Here is a 24,780-nt window from a genome sequence, read left to right on the forward strand (position 1 = left end):
GTAAAAATCGACTGAAATATGTTGAAATAAAATGTGTTTGTATAAGCAACGTATTAAACTGCAAATTAACATGTATATTCCTTATAATAAAAACGAAAGACCTATGTTACAGACATATGAAAGACAACATTTCATTGACTAGTTTTGGATAGATTATATATTTTTACTGTAAAATATCTGCCACCTCAAATAAGCTTTTGTTTGCCAATTTTTGCTAATATGTTAAATATAGTATGTTTTGTCAATGTAGGCTATATTCAAAGTAATGAATCCTTAACTTTGAAATATGTATGATAAAATGTATACTTTAGTTTTTACAATGAAAGATTACACTTGAATTGTTGTTGTAATTGTAACCTTTTTAATAAAAAAAAAATATATTTACAAGGTAGATGTAAACAAATGTTAAAAGGTAAATATAAGCCTTTTCTTTAAATAATTTTTATTGTGTTTTATTATTGACAAATTTGGGGAGAGGATAAATATTCCAAAACTGAAAATACAGTATGAGAATTAACTGCACAATTACTAGACATGTTTTCCTTGGATATTATACAATTTGCAAGCACAATTTGTGGAAAAATAAAATAAAATTGAGATGCTTCCAACTGTTGCTCTTGCATTCTTTCTTGTGGCTATAGGTGACACACCTGAATGAATGGCTCATTAAGTATGCGGGCCCCATTGTCTCCTCAGGTGTGAACCACTAAATATGCATGATGGTGTTGAATCGTTGACGCCCTTTGTGCATATTGCCTTTAAATCAATGTATTGTGTTATGTGAATGATTAGGCAGGATGATTTTCACATCATTTTGAAGAAAATCTTTATGAAAAGAGAGAGATGTCAGTCGTTCTCATCTCAGCTAATTATTTTTAATGTGACTCCGCCCACGGAGAGCGCGCGCTATTCAAACGCAAATGACTGAGGCGATCCGTGCAAACTGTGAACGCCCCCATATCAGCTCGAGAAAAAACATCAAGCTTATACAGATCATTGTACTTGTTTACACCGTCTCGCAGCGCTGTGAGGAATAATAATAATAATAATGGAAAATGTACCTCATGTCAGAACATCTCAAGGACCCCAAAAACCCCTTAGACCCCAGAGGGTTAAGCCTAAACATATCAGATATTCCATCTGTATTTGAGTGTTTTATTTGGAGAGTCTAATTTGTAACTGAAAGCAGGCACTGGGAAATGCATGGTGGTGCACAAGAACGGATGAGACGAGCCTGCACTGGCTCCTCAGGCTACCCTGTCATTACAAACCCCTGAGGTTCATGTAGAGTTCTTCTGCTGCCCTGCTCTAGAACACATGAAAACATCTGCTCAAGACAGAAAGAGTTGGAGTCTAAAGGCTGTTATTGAGGGCTTTCTTTTAGCATGTCAGAACAATGATGAAACTTGATACCCCATGTCACACATGCTTCATGAGCGCAGGTGAGTAAACATCAATATGCAAAAAGAATACAAGTAGAGTTTTGACATGTCGTGACCTTCACAGCCTTTTTATTCCCTAAGAGCAGGGGAACGTTCTTGTTCATCAGCCTGTCCTGGATAGGGCCTTTAAGTGCAGATTTCAGATCAGTGACTGCTGATTAGGCCCAAAGCCGTGTCACTTGAGTGTTTAAAGCCATCATTGTTCTCAGTATTAGAGGATAATGCATTGTCTCCGCATATAACTGCAAGTGGAATTCTCCCTCTGATTCATGTAATGGATATCACATGATAGTTTGAAACTGCAGGTTGTGGATTGCAGGCATGGTTCTCCTGAAGGAGTGCAAGTGTGCGGGATGTGGACTCTTGAAGTTCTGAATACACCCATTTAGAGAAAATGATCAGATTATCCCAGAGACTGACTTTCTGTGTGCTGCTTAAAAGTACTCACACTGCCTGTGTTGCCAAATAAACATGTTGTCTCATCAGGAATGAAGTCCACATAGAATTGTTCAGCTTGTTAGAGTTTTGAATGCAAAAGTTATTTTTTTTTGCATTATTATGCAGTCAGGTGTCGTCCTTACTACAAGTCTTTAATGAGAGTTGGCAATGTTAGTCGACATGAGCAACAGAAGCTATATTGTCAAAGACCTTTATGCAAATATGCACCAAGACTATGTGGCGACTACCGGTGAGAGTGCAGACAGTGGAGTTGATGTAACCACCTGTTAAGCATTGTTGGATAGAAACATCAGAACAACTACTATCTAGAGGTAGCAGACCTGCGCAATGGGTCCCAAATAACTCACGGGTTTCAGGTCAGGTTCGGATTAACATTTCATGAATATCTTCGGGTTCAGTCGGGTTTGGGTTTGTAACTAAGGAACACTATATATGTAGTTAAGGTTTGTGTGCCGTCTGCTCTGTTGTGGCCGAAAGAGTGAATGTGAGCGGGAGCACATTTATATATAATTTATATAGTAAGTTTGTATTTTCGCGTGTGCTCCTGCACTTTTTTGGTCACAACACAGCAGACGGCACTCAAACCTTAACTATGAGTGCGATAAGGCAAAAAAATACTGAGGGAAAACGTATTACAGTGCCAAATGATGCAGCAAAAGCTGCACTGCAACAAATTCTACCGAATAATATTTATAAATAAAAAGTATTTTTAAGTCACAATCACTCCTCATGTTCACTGGATAGCAGGTGAGCCAGGGGATAGCACAAAATTATACATAAACCTCTAAAATTACTAGCTTCAATTTAAAGCCTGTTCAGACCTCTACTACTAGCAACCTGCTGAACAACATCTAGTGATGAAATGACTGTCACTTTAAACGCATCTTTAGAGTTTATTTTGTCTCATGAACTTAAACCACAAATTTACGGCTGGCAGATATTTGAGTTTATAAATGCCTCATTCCTGATTCCATAGGCCTTTTCAGTTGATTTAGAGTAATTTAGCATGTAAAAGTGCATAGGAAACTCCAGTAAGTTAGTGGCATATTGAGAGTGCTATATTAAATGGCCAGATCTCACTTAAACTCTCACAGTCATCTTTTTATGATTTAATTAAGGTCTCACACTCCTCTGTGAGTTAGTGTTGGCATTTATTTTGCAGTATGAAAGTTCCTGTGGCGTTTGAACTTGAGTTCTAATTGCTGTAAAGTTAAATGATAAACCAAATTGACATTTCATTTACATGTTACACTTTAAGGCCCATGTGTGCTGGAGTTCCCCAGGGACCCGTATCCACTTTTGTGGACCCCACATTCGGCACCTGCCGCAGAAAATGCAGGATCACGTAGGAGGACATCTCCCGCATTTAATTTGAGTTATGGTGGGCCAGACACGACCCTGCCACCCACACCGCTGCATACAAATCAGGCAGGAGGAGGAGGCTGGTGGTCTGCCGTCTCTAGACTTAAGAAAGGACACACAGAAGAGAGACTGAGCTAATGGCATCCTGTGGGAAGATCTGCCCTTTGTGGACAGATAGACGGATACGTCCTACAGTCACCCTCAGTTTTTTTTCTTTTCTTAATTGTGTTCTTGCACTCTGTCCGTCAGGGTTGGGGTAGAAATATGCTTCGGTGGCAGAGAGAATTATCAAACGGTGAGCACAGGAGATTCAACAGCACCAACCCCTGGGAAACACTGTGTGATAATTGAAAGCCAGTGTATACTGAAGATGAATTTAAGAGTTTCATATTTACAGATAGACTTTGCTTTTATTTCATTTGCGTTTATTCCATCATCCTGTTACGCTTAATTTCCCTCTGTGCATGTGATTTTATGAGTCCATGGGTCAGTCTTACTGATGATTTTGTATGATTGGAAAGGTTGTAAAGATCACCTGGAGACCGAGAGTGAGTTTTGATTATTCTTCACACGTGGGTTCCCTGTGTCTTGAAAGCAAACAGACAGTGTTTATTGGGACTCTGTTATCTCTTGGGTGCTTTTAGGGAGCTGTTTTTTGTGGAGCTCATTTCCTGAAGGTGCTCTGGAGTCAAGCATGCTGTCGGCCTGTAAGCATGCCTGCGTTTGTTCGGATTGAAATCTGAAGCATTCCAGCGGTTTGTTTGTGTAGGCCCGCATGTTCTCCACAATGCTTCTTGAAGCTGGACCATACCAGGTTTTTATTTGACCTAAAAACCTCCTGCCTCTGAAGAATGAAAACTCAGATTCCCTGCTGTTGTTTTGGTGATGTTTACGGACCGCTGGCACAGATCTCCAGTGCATCACATCTTCATCGTTACTTCAGGCAGTGCGGGGAGCAGATCTCTCTTGAGATGGTTCTTTTGGCCGTGTTTGGTCTTCTGAGGCCCACTGAGAGTCTGACTCCTCCAGATGGTGGAACAGCCGTGCCAATAGTCTTTTACCTGCTCCACCAGCTCGCCACCTGCAGGACTGGGCATGCCAAGGTGTTACTGGAAGTCGTCCCTGTCTTCTGACCAGAGATCAGTCCTGTGTGTTCTCTTTCTCTTTATATATTCACACCAGACTCATGCTAAATCAGCATAAAATGGCACATACTGTCTGGAACACATGCCAGACAGACTCTTGTAGGACACTCTCCACCTGTGTCATTACAGCTTAGCTCCTCTAGCTCTCTTCGCCCCATGGCTCATCTGCGGTTGGGATGACCTGTCTCCCTTGAAGCCCTCTTTTGACAGGCCATCTGCTGGGCCAACTGTGCTGAACTGGACCGGTGAGAGGCTGCTGGTGCCTCCTGGACTCACCATGTACCTTGTGTTTGCAGCCGCAACTGCTTGAATGAATGTGCTTTTGGTTTTAGTTTTTCTGTTGCTTAATATAAAAAAGAATAACTCTTTCAAGTAATGCTTTCAAAAAATTCCACTTCATGAATGACTGTAGAGTGAACGTGTCTAAAATGTGTGTAGTCTTGAGGTCACTATCTCCATCCAAAAGTCATCAATACCTGTTGTTTTTCCCTCATTCCAATATTGAACACAATATCCAGTCGTACTCATGGATGACTAGTTTACATGCTACTAAGTGCAACAACATTTTTTTTATGTTTTTTGTTTGTTTCCTGAATGTTCTTCCTCACTATATCAGCACAAAACCTGCATGCCTTTTGATTCCAGGCCGACTGGTCAAACCAGTACACCCAGACTCTGTGTCCAGGCTGTTTATTAATTCAGGGAATCTGACTGTATCTAATGAGTAATGCTCAGTAAGTGGCCTACAGGTGCTATGTGGGCTGCTTGTGCTGTTGCCTGTTGTCTGCAGTTGTAGTAAGGCAAGAATTTATTCATGGCAAGTTAAAAAATTTCAAGTTTCTCCTATGTCGCAGCATGAGAACTAAGCGATATCTGAAACATTTTTTACAGTTATTATAAGGTAAAACTCAGTTTTAAAACATTGAAATTAGAATATGAAGTTTGAGTCAGAGAGATGTTTGAACCTGGATCTCTTTTCATGAGCCCTTGGGAGCTCATGAAGTAATGGAGGAACCAAATATGATGCACACACCTCATTTGTAGAAGAATGAGACACCGATGATACTGTTGGATCCCCAGCAACGTGTTGATAAGCGTGAGCGACGAGAGATGGTCATTTTGCCCTCAGCCTCTGGGAGGATTAGAACATCTCTGGCTTCACTTTTCAATGCACTGTGTGAATGTGTGCGAGCATGTCCACTCTTTTACATGCGTGTTCAGGTGTGTCAACGGCTTCTCTAATAATAGGCACGTGTGTGTGCTCTGGAGTCTTAAATCCATTTACGGAACAAAGATTGTTTTTCTCACGTGTCAAATGAGCCAAAAAGGCCTCCAGCAACAGGTGGTGTGTGTGTCAGTTACATGGTACTTCAGCGTGGAAACTGGATCTCGAGGGATAAATTCAACTTTATGCTTGCACACTTCTTCATATTAAGAAGTGGCCACGTTCACAGGTCTTCAGATGAACCCGCTGATTTCTCTGATGTCCCAGATGGCAGATTGTCTGTTGTGACAACTGACAACTCAAGTGCGCTGGGTTTCACATTCGAGTGAAAATTCTCTGCTGTTATGTACTGGGTGTGTAAGTCATGTGAATGAGGACCACGGATTCTGATCAGACCCAGTCCCCAATCAAAGTCTGTGTGCAAATGGACAGTTTTTGTCAGATGTAGTGAGAAATAGAGTTGTGGTGTAATCTGAGTATTGGTTTTCAATCAGGCTGATAGGAATCATGTTTGGTGATGCGGATGATCTTCATGGCTGTTTTCATGTAGCATCAATGTCTAGTAAAACATCAAAATAAAACTGAATATGTTTTCTAACAGTAGCCTCACATTTACTCTGTGCTTTGAGAGAAACACTGTCTGATCTGTTTGTATCAAATGTGTTTCCTCTAAATGAAATTATTCCTCTAAATAATTACTCAATGTACTGCACACACTCAGTCCATCCAATCAGTGTTAACTTCCTGTACGGTCTCCAGTGATCCTCACTGTCATCCAGTATATACTATGTCCTCTGGTAAGCAGCATCATTCCCCTCCGTAAAGCAGAATGAAATTAAATTAAAGAGATCCAGAAGACTCGATTTTCCACTTGATTGACCAGCTGCGGCCGCTTGCTGCTTTGTGGGTGGTGATGATGAGTTGTCCGGTGTAAACGCAGTGATAGCGGGCGGTTTATACCCAGCTCTCACTACAGCTAATTGAAAGTATGTATTGCGATCCCACCGTCCCACTCCACCCATAGCCGAGCTGCCCCATTATCCTCCTCTGGCTGGACTAATGAAGCGTGCACAGAGCGCCATTGAGACATCAAGCTCCTGGGTTTTTTTTTTTTTTTTTTTTAAATGGTAAACTGATTGCTTTGAGTGGTTAATTAGTGGGCTGATTGTGACCTCTGCACTGGAAATCATTTGAGCTGCTCTTCTAAGACGGATGTTTTGAGCACATTGCTTCCCTAAGAAACCGTTGTCTGAGCTTTAGCACATTTTCAATCTAAATGACTTGTTTTGACCTTTGGAAATACTTTCAAGCTACAGCCTTTAAATGTGACAGCGAGAGAGAGACACACATTAATGCACATACTGTATCAGCATCTAAAAATGTGAAATGAAACACATGCTTTGGCTGCAGAGAAGAGACTTAATGCTGATATTGCTGCTTTTGATGGATTTTTGAAAAACATTCAGATGTCCTTGAAGGAAAAACTGATTAAACTCTGAATAATGACTGTTTACTGTTGTCTTTTTAGAGCTGCTTTACAGCAGATTTCAGAAGTCTGTTTACGTCACTGAATCATTATTTTCCTGTTTATCTGCTTTGAAACAATCTGTATTGTACAAAGCACTATATGAATAAAGATAACTTCACTTGACAACAATACCTTATGCAGCATTGCCTCACGAGTATACATTTATCTTGGTTCAGTGCTTTTTAAGATATTTTAACTGCATGGTAAATAAGAAAAACTCATTGAGTAGATTGTTTTGCAGGTTTTTCAAGCTCAATCTAAAAGAAAGTCCACTGCTGACATGACAGTGACTTTGCCATGTCACCAATCTTTTAATTTTTGTTTGCTCCCTGTGCACTGGAGAAGTCTTTACGATCTGGATACACTTACACTGGAATTCTATGACCTTTAGATTACAGTTTCTTCTGGACTTTGAAAGCTGCACATATGTGCGAGCTTAACAAGTGTATAATGATTAACACTCACCATGGACATCAGGTCTTGAGGGGAAGCTTGGAAGACACCTTTAGGCAGGAAGCAAAAAAAGAAAAAGAAAAAAAAAGCCATTAATCCAGCACCTGTGAATGAGAGGAGCCTTTAATAACCCTGAAGAGCCCAAGCCCAATGGAGAAGTGCACTTGTCAAGAGGGTCATTTTTTTATTTTATTTTTGCAGGGCTGCCTGTCATCTTTTCTGCGTCTATTTTTCTTTAATGATGGGCGCCTGGCCTGGATACCTCAATTTTCCTCTCATAACTTAGACACCTTGATCCAGCTCTTTTGAGGGAGTTTGCTGCTGCCTCAGCTGTGAGTGTTAGCATGAAACCCAGCCTCTGTGAATTTCAGGGCTGATAAAAGATGATGTTTCTCTTGACAGGACGATGATTATCATTTTTGAGACTTGAGAACATGACCCTGGGCCCCTGGAGTGGTGTTCAAAAATAAAGAACACGATACGTATGTATTCTAAGAAGTATGTGAAAACCAGCAAAGGTCACTTTCCATGAGTTTAAAACAAGTGTTGAGTGAAACCACAGAAGAGACTGTGAGAGTGATAGGCCATGAGAGCTCAGCGCTGCTGGTGTGTGTGAACCAGCAGGAAATGCGCAGAGACAGCTCAATATGTTCCTTTAATTAGAAACCTGCCCACCCTGCGAGGGGTGAACAAACCACACACTCGTGCAGACGTCCCTCCTGATGTTGCTCATGCAGACTGAACCCGTGTGGCCCGCAGAGAGCAGTGCTGCTTCAGAAACCTTCATTTCGCTCATCATTTAGAGGCCAGTCCAGCTGCCCTTTAAAACAGCTTAATTATAAGCTACTAACAAAAACTAGATTGAAGCCATTTAAGAGTGTGATTGTACAGTTTATACAGGACCATCAGAGCAGTATTTATCTAGCATGTTTCTTTAATGTCATCATATTGAACTTGAACTTGTTGAATTGGACTTCCCAATGCTAGAGAGAGAGAGAGAGAGAGAGACGTTAAGGAGTGTGTGTGTGAGAGATGATACAGTGTTTTGTCTGGTTGCATCCCAACACTGAGACGAGTGGAATTAGAGAATGAAAGCAGGAGTCAGGACAGGTCGAGAGAGTTTTTGTGCTCAGTCTCCACAGTAGATGATCCATGTGAACTGACCTTTCTCACTCCCAGATACAGTCACCTGAAACGCCATCTATCTGAAGATTCATCTGTCCTCATCTCTGGCTGCATTCACAGTCCACACACACGCCGCTGACAGACTTAGAGAGGTGTAATTTAAACACATCTGTTCAAATATGAGTTTCAGATCAGGCCAGCTGCTCTACGGCCCAGTGTTTGACAGCTATTGTATCCCTTAAGTCCACACGTTTGGAGCTCTTTTTTAGCCTGTGATGGCGGTGTGTTTGTGCTTGTGTGCAAACAGCAGAACATCAATTAAAAGAGAGAGAAAGAGAAATGTAAAGTAAAGTGTTTTGTTCGGCTGCATTCCATGTTGAATGTATATGAATCTGTGTGATTTTTCACATCTAGATTGGAGTGGGATCAACCTCTTGTGTCTTATATGTGGGAACATCTGCTCTCTCAGATAGTCAGCTCTACTTTTCTTTTTCAAGTACATAATGAAACACTAGAGCTCTGTCCCAAACCTAGTGATCTGCCGACATAGACACTTTAAGGTCAGTATTTTAAAAATAAACTCTATGCAAGTAGGTGAATAAAACATTACATTTACATTACAGTAAACTAGAACATGCACACATGCAGTGTGTTCTTCAATAATTTATGTCTGGAGAATTTATGTCTCTCAGACGATAGCACACGTAAGCTCACTAGTGTTTGAAACGGCTATCATCATCATCAACATTGGAGCAGACATGTTTAGTTTGTTCATATGTTCAGATAAACATTCACTCAATGTTTTAAATCAGCAAAACTCACTTGGGGACAAAAATGTCACCACATTTGGATACATTTGACCTCTGTCTGCTTGCAATGACAGGCAGGCAGACAGACTGTTCGTATGTTTAACCTTAAAGCAGTGTTTACACAGTGGACCTTCTTTTGGATTCGGTTGTAATTAAGTCGGCGCAGTCTGATTTATGACGTTTGTGCAGATCTGTTAAAAGATTCAGGTTGATGTCACTCACACATTCTCATTTAGGTTTTGAATCTGGCCTGTCCTCTCCTGTCCTAGTTAGCTGCCTTCCTCACATTTTAACAGCATTTTAAGACATTGAGGATGTGAATGCTGCTTTGAAAGGTGGCAGCCTAATTTTGCTTACAAATTATAATTAATTTCATGAATTGCAGTGGTGCACCGAGTTTAATTTTTCATTTCCATGTGTTGAAATATAAACGATGGCTGTAATAACTTGTTTTTATTACATATTTATTCATACAAACATTAATGAAGACATCTCTAACAGTTGAGTAAAAATATAATGAATATGTAATCTAGTGCATAAATTTATCAACAATCTCCTCTTAGAGAATTTCTTTATGGTTAACTAATGAGTTTATGGCAACTGAATAGGTTTCCTGAGGTATATGTTACATTAAGTGACATTGTTCACAAGCTGTTTTATTGCCGTCTTTCCCCTGTTGAAACACTGATTGAGCGATTACAAGAAGCATGATACATTTGAGTAATGTGTATTGTATCTTTCAACATTTCCTATTGTTCATTCATGTTTATTTTGTACTAAGGAAGAGATGATGATCATTCATGTGTGCTTGATCGGTGTTGCTGCTTGAACTGAGGTGACCTGTCTTACTGTACTAAAGAGTGCCAAAACATAATTTGTTTGAATTTCGTGACAAAATCGACAGAATTTGAAAATTGAGACTGTCATATTAAAAGTAACAAAGCACTAAGAATGGGAGTCGCTATAAATGTTTAATAAAGTTTTGTTAACCCATCAACAGAAAGCAGCATAGACTAATAAATCGATCTTGAGATTTATGAATCATCCTTGCATTAGTGGGTTGTGTCCTCATTCTTTCATGTGTCCTGCTCTCACTTGAATGAATAGCACATACCCAGGGAGTGATTGGATCAATCTACGGTCTGGGAATGCTCCATAGATGACTAAATGATAAGGTTGGCACAGTTCATCACTGACACTTCACTGTAATTGATATCTCATCAGTGCCGTTTGGAGGGAAGAGGTGGAAAATTTGTGTCTGAGGTTGAATGGAGGGTTTGTTATTTGTTGAGAAGCTTTAAACCATGTCATTCTAATGTGTTTCAGTGTTTCGTTCATGAAATATAGACAGTATTATACTCAAAGCAGTGGTAGGAAGATTCTCTCAAACAATTCTCAAGTTTTCTTTTTAAGGCTACTTGTCAGACTACAGAGAATGTGCTCTTTTAAATAAGTAATTAGCTACTTTTATTTATTAATTTATAATTGCATAACTCTCCAATTCATTGGGTTTTTAAATGAAGTAAACTCAGTTAAGGTGACTGCATAGAACTTAAAAGTGAAATGATGAAAATAAAAAAAATATATAGAGCATGTGGAGTTGTGCTCATATATTTACAACCCCATTCAACTTTAAAAAAATAAATATGTACTGTAAATAATTAAATAGGTATCATAAAATATCATTATTTTTTTTAGTTCTAGCCTGAAGCGCTTTCTCACAGAACATATTGATGTCTATTACACAAGACACAATAATATCTGACAAATTAGAAATGTAAAATTATTAAATCGCAAATTCTTATTGTCCTCTTGAAAACATCTAATTGCCTTGTGTGTTTCCTTCTTGAGCACCAGTTAATGTTTGCGTTTTTTGTAATAGTTGTGTATGGGTTACTCGATCATTCTTAGTGTGAAAGATGGATCTCATCATATAGTCACTGCTGAGAAGAGCTCAAAGATGATGCTGGAAAACCAAAGAATGTGCGGAGGCTCATTAGCAATTTGAGTCAGTTCAGTTATTATTGTGTTATGGAATAGATTATGTGAAAAAGCTTCCTTAGGGCAGAAAAAACAAACAAACAAAACTAAAAACTAATGACATTATTTTCCTTTTTTTCATGATAAACATCTGGCAGATTCTGAAAGGGGATGCACACTTCTTCACTCAAGTGTTGGGCTGCAACTAATGATTATTTAATAATTGGTTAATATGTAGATTATTTATTCACTTAATGTATCTATGCAAAAAAGGTTAAAATATAAACATTACATTCTAAACCAAAAAAACAACAACTGATTGCTAACCATTTTAAAGCAGTTAAAATGCTAAGTTAAAGCAAGTTAAAATGACTAAATAAGAAATAATAAACAAAAACAAAAGCTTGAACGACGCATGAGGAACACACATTCACTCTGAACATACATTTATAGGCTACTTCAACAGTAGTCCCTTTACTTTTACTTCTCTCATAAAAATAAGATTGCTTGTGTTATGCAGAATTTCAAACCTACATCTAATTTAAAGAAATATATTAGCCAAATGTATATTTTAGATCAAGCATATAGCATCAGTTTTGGCAAGTCAAGTCACCTTGATTCATATAGCGCTTTTAACAATACAGATTGCTTCAATGCAGATTTACAGTGATAACGGGAAAAATGGGACGAGTTTGTTGAGGATCAGTGCTGATGGCTGTCCTGTCGATGAGGCCTTACAGGGCAGAGTCTAGTTGACACAATCTCTGCTGACACTTCAGGGATGCGTTGTGGTCGTGTCTAGGCGCAGGTCCTCCATCTGATCTGGATACGGCCCGTATCCGGCTTTTCACACTTATCTCATCACTCCGGCGAACAGGAAGGGGGCCAGAGCAAATTACAGTGTCTGAAATCATACTTGCGAGTTCACACACCTCTTTAATGTTAATTTAAGTGATCTCCGACTGATAAAGTCGAACATCATTAGTGCCAACGTGAAAAATAATCTTAGAGAATTTACAATTAGCATTAGCCAGCACTTTTAAATTGGCTTTGATGTCAGGCGCTCTGGCTCCCGGCAAACGTGACTATGGTGGCTGGTGTCTCTATTTTCATATTCCGTGTAATAGAATCACCAATAACTAGGGCACATTCAACAGGATTCTCAGTGGCTGTGTCACTGAGTGGGGAGAACCTGTTTCATGTTGTAATCAGAATGGAAGAGCGGAGTTGTGTCTCGCGACTATGCCGTCTCAGTCACCCAGTTGCCCTGCTGCACGGGCTCTACAGCCGGAACCGAACAATGTACAGAGTTCACTAAGCTAGTTGCATCCAAAGCAGTATCTAAAGCCCTTGCACTCTTACTATCCTCAATAAAATTTTGGATGGGTGTCTCTAATTTTAAAATCTTCTCCATCAGCCTTACTGTCTCCCTGCATTTATCATCTGTGTAACCCTCTCCACTGACAGAGAAGGCTATACTATACATGTGGCAGGCAGTGTAAGTGACAATTACAGGAGATGACATGACTCACGCGAGCATGTGAGAGAAAAAAGACGGTAAGTACGGATGGCAGGTTAACAGGCTAGTGAAATGCTAGCGCATTGTGATAGCGATTTAGATGAAAGCTAGAGATGTCAGATTAATGTGACAGACAATATTAGATAATATGAGATATATCGTGATGATTGAATTATATTAAGCAATATAAACGGCAGGAAATATAGAAAATAGAGTTTAAAAACAAAGCAATACGAAGCACAAACGCAATTCACTCAGGCAGACAGGAAACTGTGCCAACAGTGAAACTGGGCCGTCCATTGTGCTAGACACACAAGTCACATTAGTCAAGCTCTCATAAACTGATGCTCAGCTGATATGTCTACCTATAGGAATAAAACACCTATCACAGCATTCCTATTTAAGTTATCGTTCAGTGGCTTAATTGTGTGGCTCAGGAGCGAATTAAATGGCAAAACTCCATCTAATTAGATGGTGCGGGCGAATCTCAATAGGAATCCACACGATTGGGGATTTCGCGTGAAGAACATGTTCCCTACTTGGAATTTGCATCGGATACAAGTTTGTTGAACCTTGAACGTGTTGCCATGTATTAACTGCTTTGGTTTGGTACTGACCTCCGAAGTAAGCAGTACTACTGACAGTGCACCGTCTTTCACTAATGTGACCGGGCCTTAAGAGCAAGATTCAGACAAGATCAGCCCACCCCACATGCTCCCGAGGAAGATCAAAGCGCCCTCGTCACATCTGTCTAATATTCACCCTCCTTACATTTCCGAACGTCTCTTCAATGCAGCTAAGTCAACTTTTCCTTTTATCCTCATTGCTTGTTTATCCAGGTATCTGCAACATGCTTGTTGCTTAAAGCTCTGTTTATCGGCAACATGCTTGTTGCTTTAAGCTTATCCAGGTATTGGCAACATACTTGTTGCTCAAGACTATCTCAGTATGTGCAACATGATGTTGCTCAAGCTTGTAGAAAAAAAAAATCCTTTTTATTTATCTCTGTCAGCTTGTGATTGGGGGATGGCAGCATATGGTTTTGTTTGGGGGGTTAATGCTGTGCTCCCTGCTCTTATCTGTGCTAGGCTCATGGATGGGCACAATATGCAGGCCTATAGAATTGTGCGTAAAACAAATTCATTTTACAGGAAAAACTGTAAATAATAAATCCGCTCCATAGTAGATTCCAAGTGATAAAGTGGGTAGTGGGCATTAGTACAACATAAGCAATGAAGTACAGCCCAGTAAATGAGACAGAAGGAAGTTAGTGAGAGAAACGCATAAAAATTGGACTTTAATGCAGCCTCGAGTTATTGCGCTCCTATTCTACATTGCTCCGTCTTCTTGACACGCATGCGCTCACCAGTGCTCGTGCAGTGAAGTCTGTTTATGCCAAATGGAAATATTTGCTGAACTTTCTAACAGATAAGGATGTAACCTTAAAATGTAAGTCATGAGCTAAGGAAAACACGTTTCAAAAGCATAAACAGCACACACGTCTGTCACAGCACAACAGGTTAAGCCACGGTAAAGACTTATGCTTTTGTTTGAAGCACTTAATATAAAGCATTCTCATGTTTTGGACCACTTGGGTCATGCACCTTTCCTGCAGCTGCTCACTTTTGCTGCGTCCCAATTCACCTACTTATACTATGCCCTAAAAGTATGTACTGTTTTTGTGGCAGAAGTCTAGGCAAGCTTTCACCCTGCATCCTATCACCATTTAAACTGCCCTGTCAATCATCTTGCCACAGTTAAAATCCTTCACATTCAATTTAATTTAATTTCCTACCGTTTCAGAAATAAATGTAGTAGTACGTTGATCTGCCAGCCATGGGTCTTTCTAGCGGAGAACTCTCCTCTGTTTGCAATTTGCATTATGATGCATTTAAAAGTTAATGACCAAACGTATTTTTACAAAAGTTCACAATGCTGTTGTGGATATAATGTGGATAACATTGAATAAATATTTTCCTCGGGATAGTTTCTGATTATTAATCACTCAAACCCCTTCATCTAAACCTCTCTACTTAACCTTCAACTCGCACATCCACCATGTTTGTAGTTTTTTAAAAACACTTTTTATTTGTGTTTGTAGTTATAATCGAATCCTCGTCCAAAGCGCAATGGTTTGTAGGCAATATTAGCCGTTAGAGTGTGCACAGATATGCACTTCATATTCTAACTGTAAAAAGTAGACCATCCTGATATTTTTGATTTGTGACACACTAATTCTAATTTTCAATACTGTTTAGGACTGATAGTATGTGAATTGGGGCGCAGCATCTGTGTCCTCAACTATTTTCCATATGCATTTTGTCCATACAAATGTTATTCACTAATGTTAAGCGCCATGACTGGCTTCATGCAAAACTCTTAAATGTGACTAATTAGTAACCAATTTTGTTGAAAAAAACAATTATTTTCATTATCAATTATTATCGATTTTATCGATTCGTTGTTGCAGCCCTACTCAACTGAATATATATGATGTGGGAGAGTGTGTTGTTTTTTTGGTGGTAAATCTGCATACACAATATAAAAAAAGTGATTCAAGGTTCTTTAAGTTTCACATATTAGATATGAAATGTAATCAAATGTAATCAAACAGCTCTGCTGTCAACACTGAAAAATGTAGTTATGTTAGTAGTGTCACTGCTTTTAATTAGTTACTCCACATCACTGCGAAACTGATTGTACTTCAACTGCTATTAAGTTTACTTGTGTGTGTGTGTGTGTATCAAAACATCACACCTACTCAAATCAGCTGCAACAGAAGCTCTCGTTCAGTCTCTGAGAATGAATACTGTACTGTATGTTCAGTGTTTCATCTAACGTTCATGATCATGGATGTGCAGTGAGCTGAATTCTGATTTTAACTAATGGCCTTCATCATGGAGATGTTCAAATGCTTAAACACCCATACTTAGAAGTAAACTCTGGCCTGTTTTATCCAGGTGATATACCATATCTAACCCTTCAGGTGGCAGGAGATCCTGGAGTTACTTCTGCACTGCTGACAGTCAGTGGTGGATAAAGTACCTGAAAGCCACACTTGAGTAAAAGTATAGATATCTTACTAGAAAATTACTTTGGTAGAAGTTAAAGTCACTGTTTAGAATATTACTTGAGTAAAAGTTTTTAAGTATGTGATATTTATTGTACTTAAAGGGGACATTGGATGAAATGTGTTGCATTTAGTTAGGTTTCTGGCTTGTCAGAAGCTCACAAAAGCTGAAAAGAAAATGTGTTATGGGCTGTCTGAGTCTGAAATTGTGTTAATTCATAGTGCATTAACTAATGTAAGAGACAACTTTAAAATGTATTATTACATGTTGAAATTAACAATGAACAATACTTTTATTAACCTTAATTATACAAATTGACTCTTATTGTAAAGTGTTACCATTTCATAAAAATCCAGACAGTCATGCTTAAAGATGGTCGTCTTTAAATATCTACACAAAGGCCATAGCATTGAAATTAGACACGTCTATTATATGTATTATTTCACACGTTATTTGCTCTTGATGATTATCTAATCAAAATATGTGTTACAGTGACGATAAAAAAGAACTGAATTTGAATGCATTTCTGATTTGTGATGTTTCTGTCGGCTGCATGAGGATACAGTTTGCTTTGTCTATGTGCTATTTCTCTAGCTTTAAATATGCAACTTCGCTGGATAACGAATGCATAAAAGGGAACAAATGGATATAAACTAATGCAAATAGATGGTAACAATCATGACATTAAACATTTGGGTCAGACTTGCGTGTGTTTTTGTCACATTGTTTTAACCGCTTGAGGTAAGCAACTAATGTTAGCGTCCTCTCAGCCTCGATGGAAACAATCTGCTGTTCTCCACCAATGCAGCATCTAGTCAACAAAATAATCACTTAATATTGATAGGAAAACATGTACTGTATTGTACACTGTATAACATACCATTTTGTTGTCTGTTTTAAATCCGTTTCTGAAGTGTCCAACTCTGTGCAGCGGCCAGCCTCATGTCACGTGTCAAAACAAACACCATGAGGCATCAGTGATAGTTTTTATTTCGCCTCTAGAGACCGCTCTCGTACTGTATAATGACAGCGCATGCTTCTCAGCCACTCCAACAATGGACGCAACCCGGAAAATTTAATCAGCCGCGGTTCTGCAAGCACTTGTTTGCACATGCTTGCTAAGTCTGTGTTCTTCCGACTTTATTTTGTAGTAAGTAATGAATATGCTTTGGGGAAATGTATCGGAGTAAAAGTATACATTTTATTTAGGAAATGTAGTGGAGTACATGCAAAAGTTGAGACAAATATCAGATTCTACCAAAGAAATACTAAAGTACGAAGTATTGTTACTTTGTTACATTACACCACTGCTGACAGTTTCCATCTGTGTATCTTATAAAGTGTGTGAATGATATGAATATTTAGTATAATTCTGTTGTTTATTTGTCAGATAAAAAACTGTGTACTGCAGATTGAACATGGAACAGAAAGCCAGAAGAAATCCGCTCTTTCTAAGACCTTACTGTATGAAGGAATATGCATGTTATTATCAGATTAACTTACCCCATACAATTTTTCAGCTTGTAATAGTGCAGGACAGTGGTTCGCAACCTTTTTTACTCCAAGGTCCCCCTTCTCTCCAAATCAATACTGCAAGTAATAACATTCTGAATGTGTGGAAAGTCAGCGATCTGAAGGCGGGTCGATGTCATCAGTGAACAGTTCCTCTGTCAGAACAAGCAATCATGTCTGTTTGGAGCGTCTGATGCCCATGTGTACATAAACACCACTGATCCTCACAAACTTCTACAAAACACGCTTCCTCAGCGAGCATCTGTTATAAGACGCTCACAGTTGAATATTAATTTTGACAACAACTTGAATATATTGAACTGTTCATGCAGAAATACGATGTTATAGTGATCAGTGGGTCCAGAGCGCACACGTACATGGTTTGTTTGCGCATCAATAATAAACAACTCGCACATGCCTAATGTACGACACCTGTATGTCACTGTAATCATCTTTACCTTCATTACAATTTATCCAACTGAGAAATGTAGTTTGTGTATCCTATGTTCATGAAGCGGTTGGGTGTTTTGAGCTGCAATTCAAGTCTGTATTTCACACAGCACGATGAGAAACTGCTTGGGCTGCTCCGAAACAACAACAGAATGCGTACGAGAGAGGTGCTGCTTTAATTTATTTATTTATTTAACGTATTAGAAATAAAATGAATGAATTATATGAATATATTTAAATTAATTTTAAGTTATCAATCGGTCCCCTGGAGGATCACTGAGTCCATCTAGCCGGCCACGGCCCACAGGTTGAAAACCACTGAAGTAGGAGTTAAAAAAAAACAAAAAAACTCATAAAGCATTTTCACTGTAGTTTAATGCGACATAAACTGGTGCTGGTGTTCTTTTGAGCTGTTGACTGGCATGTTGTAGTTAAACTCTGTTCGATTTCCTTCATGTTTAACTGATTAGTGTTGATGTGGAAGAACATTGTTCAGGAATAACGTAGATGCACTAACTAAAGGATCTATATCTGTGCTCTCACTACATCTCACTCTTACATATTCATTCCATTTCCAGGAGCCCATAATGGTATAATTTCTGTGAATGCCACTTTTCCATTGTTATTTCCATCTCTGAAGAGGCTTTTCAAAAGGCTCAGCGTTTGACATGACGTCTGCTTACTGCTACATGTTACCTCCTCCACTCACAGCACTGCCGGTGGGCTCCACGTTTCCACTTCACAGCTTGGCCCGCTCCGCTCTAGCTGGGATGCTGGCGGCCCACAGATGGGTAGCGGGGTCCTCCTATGCTGGATGAATGAGTAAATGTTTTTCTCTGCAAACAAAGAAATTATAATAATTCACTACAGAGAGTGAATTCCTCTCATAAACCCTTCTAGCCCCACACTTGCCAATCTAATTCAAAGTTTGACAATATCCAGAAGGTTTTAATTAAAAGGATTTAAGCCCCACTGGGAAACGTTCTGCAGTGACTTTAAGTGCAGGTAGGAATAAAGTGTAAACACAGGAGATGAAAATCAGTGTGATCTAGAGCATGGAGTGTGTGTGTCTGAATGTTGAATTCTGTTGTATGCTCTTAGATGAGCCTGGTCTCATCACACATTACCTGAAGGGAAGTTTCTTGAAGGACCTCTTAAGGATTTTCTGTTCAGTGGAATGTATGAATTTAATGAATCCGACAGGTATATCAAGTCCAGTTCCCATGTCCTGGCTCAATCTAACATGGAGTTCATTACAGTATGAAATAGTACCATCTACAGTCCTCAAGTGCACAGTGGTCCAACTACCCTGCTCGGCATTCCTCTCAACCACAGCACCCTCAATACATAAACACAACGACAGTACATACTGTTAAGTATATACTGTTCCGTGGATAGATATTGGTGTATTTATAAGGATCTTCATGCAGTGTTCTTGAGGAAGCTTCCTTGATGTATTCTTGCAAGACCTGCCAGTGACCCAGGGGAATGAGCACTCCAGCCATGAGGATGAGCTCAACACGTGGCTTCTTCCAGTTTCGTGCCAAACCGTAATTTGATCCACCGCATGAACAGGGGCCAAAAGGTTCTGGCATGAGAGATTGATAGGCTGACAGATGCAGAAGAAGCAGTTTTACCCATCCACCAAACCCTGACACCAAAACACACAGTGGGACCTCTCCAAGCTTCATGAAGGTCCTATTACTGTCCATTCTGAAGCAGAGCTTGATTGAGTTTCAGGTCTCCTGTTTCTTTTCAGTTTATTCAGCTGGAACTTGCTTTGCTCTGTGGCATTTCTGCTTCCTGAGAAATGGGCCATTATTTGTGTACTTAGTTTTATGTGGCCTTTCGACATTTAGAGGCTTGTTAATGATCACATACTATCAAACAATGTGCCACTTGTCTCGCTGTTTTGTTTCCAATTAAATGTCCACATTCTCTTTTGGCACCACAGTTCACATCAAATGACCTAACAATCAGGGTCTGCTTGGTTGGTGTGTGCCTTTCTGATTGAGTGGCTGATTAACAAACAAGGCCATGTTTGTTTACCAACATGTACTATTCAAGCTTCTAGGACTGTCATTGTGAAAGCTGTTCCTGTGGCGGCTGCTGTTTATTTTCCTTCAATGCATCTCATTAACTGCTTTGCAACATTTGCTCTTCTGGATCTCCTCCATGTCGATACCTCTGCCTTTCATGTCAGTGTTTTGTAGTTCAGATCTGGGGCGTTCCCTGGACTGTACCGTTCGAGGGAGTGATGCTTTCTAATAAGCCCAAAAATGGAATGGACCGCAATCATGTTCGACAAGCCAACAAAGCATCAAAGGGCCTCCATCTGCCAGCACGCACAGGGCAACTATTGTCGGACGGTAGATGCAGAAAGGGGCTGCTTGCTTTAGAGAGAATCCAATTCTGTCATTTGCTTTCTTCTTTTCTTTAGTTTGTTTTTCTCCACAGAAGGATGGAAAGGCTGAAGAGCTGGGAAACATAATGGATTTAGAGGAAAGCATGCAGTCCATTCCACTGGCTCTCCAGTGCATGTTTTTCTCAACGCTCACTGATGAGCTATCAAGGCTTCTTGAATTTGAAAGATGAGGAGTCCTGATGTGTCTGATTCCTCTAATGCACTTCTAATTTGTCTTTGTGTCATCCTGAGATGTTCAGGTCAATTATGTCCTGAACTAACAGGTTTATTTTATAAGGAAGGACACTGTGCACTTGTTCCAGTAGTGAAACAAGGCCCATTTGATCAGAACCAAATTGACCAAATGCCTGAGTGGTCCCATGTCTTTCTGTCCAGTTTGAAATGAACTTGTTAGTGCCATCTCTATCTCTATGCACTCTATTTTATGATGGCTTGGAACGACATGTGTGTCAACAGTTATAATACCTTCATGAGGCTTTTGTGTCCTTTTTGGAGATTTCTACAAAAAATACTCTTCATTTTAGTGTGCCATGGAAGACAGGAGCTGATGAGACAGGATAAAACCAGGCCTAACCTTAACTAGTCTCAGGACATTACACATTTTAACAGATTAAGGCATCATCAAGTGCATAACAATGTTCAGTGTAAGAATGGTAACTTATTGATTTTGATGGTCTTTGTTCTGAGTTTTTTATTTTTTTTAATTTTTTTTATCATTCTCAGGCAAATATCCTCTTTGTTAAGGAATGATTTTCTATATTTTTTCAATACTGATCCTTCATCTTCCATCATGATGTGAAGTAGTTTGTTTTCTGTTTGTTGTTGCTGATGTACACCTCCTGATGGCTTCTTTGGCCACGTACACACTGCAGCTAAATGCGGTTGTCAATTCACCTTTTAATGCTTAATCCTGCTCTGTACACACACAGTTCAGTAATTTACGGAAGTGACAACTGCATTCTACAACCAAATTAACTCCTGAAAATTGCAGGTATTGACAACCGCATTTACAAAAATTCTACGCAGTGTGTGTGGAATTTGTTAATGATCTAGGCTACAACGAGAGATGTGAGAAATGACAGACGAAAAATACATCTGATGCACATTAAAATAAATATTTTGTATGTGCGATTCAAGAAATCAGAGAAAGTTGTGCGAGCCTTGATTTATTTGTGTTGCTAGATCTTGCAAGCAAATCAGTGAACAAGAACAAGCCCATAAAAAAATGAAACAAATGGAAATGCTTTAATGCTGAAAATAAGAAATTTTGCTGCCCGCCTCTGCTCAATTTATTAACTCCATAAACATGATTGCTGTATGAGCCAAGCTTAAACAACAAGCCCAAAAACTCTTATAATGCAACAATGTGAGCGCGCTCTGTAAAACATACTGTAAACAAAACACGATGCCTCCGGCGACTGCTTTCGTTAAAATTTCTGAACACAGCAAATCTTTTGTAACTGTAATATCACTTTAGTTAGAATAGCTGATGCCAAAGATGCCACAATGTTGCTATGGTTACCACGGTGTCAATAATCACCATTTCGGGAGTTAGTCACAATCCGTACACACATGGAACGATAATTTAGGGGAATCACTCCTGCATTTAAATGCGGTTGTCACTCCTGAAATGTTACAGTGTGTACGTAGCCTTTGTGAATTTCCTTTGGTGCTAAAGCCTTGCAAATTACTTGGAATGGAGTTGCTGAGGCAAAAGAGAAATGGCATGAAAAGCAACAGAATACATATTAGCGGGCCCTGCTAACACCTGAACCCTCTCCACCATGCCCATCAGTGACTCTTCCTTTGGAAAGGGGCGAGACGCATTACTGCCTACAAGTCCTTGTGAATATTGCCAGTGCTAGAGATATATCAATAAGTCGGGGTTATCTGCCAGAAACGTAAGGAAGAACCCTAACGCGATTAAGAATGTGCATTATGTGCATTTCACATATGAATGTGCATTTCAGGGAGGGCGTTCTCGAGACAACAGGCACTGTTTTGTGCGGATGGGCGGCCGGAGCGTGTTAAGGGTTTTCCTGTTAGAACGGTGTTGTGTTAGCGGCACCTAAGTTAATAACTAATGATCTTCGCAACGGAAGTGAATCAATCAAAACTAACTTTAGCTGGACAATAACTTTATCCTAGAGCAGTTGTAAAGCCTAAACAATCTGTTACGGTAATTTCATATTATCACTGTAAAGCTGCTTTGAAACAATCCATATTGTTAAAAGCGCTATATAAATAAAGGTGACTTGACTTGACATTATGGTTGACTTGACCAAAGAGAGGAGATAAATATATGTGTGGAAGTGAGAGTTATGGGAGCACCGTGGCTGGTTAATGGAATAATATTATGGGGAAAGAAGATCTACAGCACCAGATATCAGGAAATAGAGTGATTATGTTTCATTGATGGCACAGCCATTTGTCATTTCCTCGACATGTTTAGGCCATCAATCACCAGTGCCTCGAGTGTTTCAGATGTCATGTAAGAATAGAAATTTTGTGCATAAATTTTTACCTCCAGCCTTTTTTTCTAGATTCTCACTTAGATAGTTTGAGCACTTTCCACAGACTTAGAAACTTAAAATGATCTGAATCCTTCCTGTTCAGGGTTCATGCATTTATGGCTGATGAATGCCATCCATGTTTTCCAAAAGTTGACGCATGCAACAAAAAGTCCAGTACAGACTACATAGGACTTCCTGTCAACCAAGCAACTCGCTCGGAAGGCAGTTTCCAAGTTGTTTTGTTTACTGTTGGTTAAAAGATCAATGATAAGAGAATGCATGCACAAAGAAATCAATGAACCAATTTCTTTGCAGAGGTCCTAATTTAATCAGAGTGGAAGTCAGTAGTCGATGGTTATTAAAGCTGCTAATAAGGTTATTGAGACCTGTGTGAGAACACACACAATCACATTCACTCGCTACATTGACTGCATTTTGTTGCACGGACAATTTGCACATCGGTTCGAGTGCTCCAAGTTGATGCTGTAAAGATTGTTCCGATGATGCTACTTGTGTGGTAAAGGGTTTTTATTTAACACTTCTCATGTTTATTTCATCATTCATTACACTGTTACGCTATTAGACAGTGATTTGTTCTGTGTCTGTACCCATGAATATTTATTAAAAGGGGAAGAATTGCCTTTATGTGATTTTTGTACAAAAAAAAAATGATTAGGAAATTATTAGAATTTTTATCAAATATAAAGATTTTAAATTATTTATATAGTTGATATAATAAACCAAAACCAAACTGTAACTCTATAGTAAGTACATGTGGTTAGTCCTTGTTACATATGTTACATGTACTTACCATAGTAATAACAGTAAATTATGTATAATTGCATGCAACTAACCCTCAATCAAATCCTAATCCTACTCTAACAATATAGTAAGTACATGTAGTTGCTTAATATTACTCAGTACTTAAATGTATAATCACACTGTAACAATGACACCTTAAAATAAAGTGTAACCTTTATTTAATATTACCTGGTACTTATTTGAGTAAGTACAATGTAACTTTGTCACCTTAAAATAAAGTGTAACCATTTATTGTTATTATTGGTATTGTTGTTATTTGCATTTATTTTGTAGAGATAACATTGTTATTGTATACAATTAATTAAAATGTTATTGTTATTATGATTATATTAAAATTATATTACTTCTGAGTTTGCTATGAATATAGCCCTTGATGCGTTAAATGGTAAATGAATAAATAATTAAATGTCTTGTGTCCGACTCCTGTAGGGTTCCAGGCATCACTATTGCCACTGACATCATCTGCGGCTTCCCAGGTGAGACGGATGAGGACTTTGAGCAGACAATGGAACTCGTGAGGCAGTACTGCTTTCCCAGCCTCTTTATCAACCAGTTCTACCCACGACCTGGAACTCCAGCGGCCAAGATGGAACAGATTCCAGCACACGTGGTGAGATGATAACAAGTGTTACCTACTCATGCTCAGTTTAGTTTATTATGAAAGTAAATGTAAGAGAACAGATCTAAAAATAGAGAACAGATCTGCACAGATAAAATAAATAAAAACTCATGATTATACTTGTCTCATACTAAACTCATGATCATAAAGGAGTCGTCCATTTAAAAGTTGTACTTATAAATAAAACATGATCAGTAAATTTAATAAATCAATAAATGAAAGGAATTTGTCACGAGTATTTTTCATGAGTGTTCCTAATCCTACATTATTATAAATCAAATTCGACATACAAAACACCTTTAGCTGAACACAACTCTTTTT

General features: G+C 39.0%; 1 protein-coding gene across 2 annotated transcripts in view; it reads left to right on the forward strand.

Moving 5' to 3' along the window:
- Window positions 1–24,780, forward strand: part of cdkal1 (CDK5 regulatory subunit associated protein 1-like 1) — a 390,498-nt gene that overhangs the window by 293,465 nt on the left and 72,253 nt on the right. For both annotated transcript variants that reach the window (XM_084088459.1, XM_084088460.1), the window contains one exon: window positions 24,270–24,450. In XM_084088459.1, the coding sequence (XP_083944585.1) occupies window positions 24,270–24,450 (181 nt within the window). The remainder of the gene's footprint in view (window positions 1–24,269; window positions 24,451–24,780) is intronic.

The sequence above is a fragment of the Abramis brama genome (genome assembly GCF_963993115.1).
Source record: "Abramis brama genome assembly, chromosome: 17".
In the NCBI taxonomy this organism is placed as follows: Eukaryota; Metazoa; Chordata; class Actinopteri; order Cypriniformes; family Leuciscidae; genus Abramis; species Abramis brama.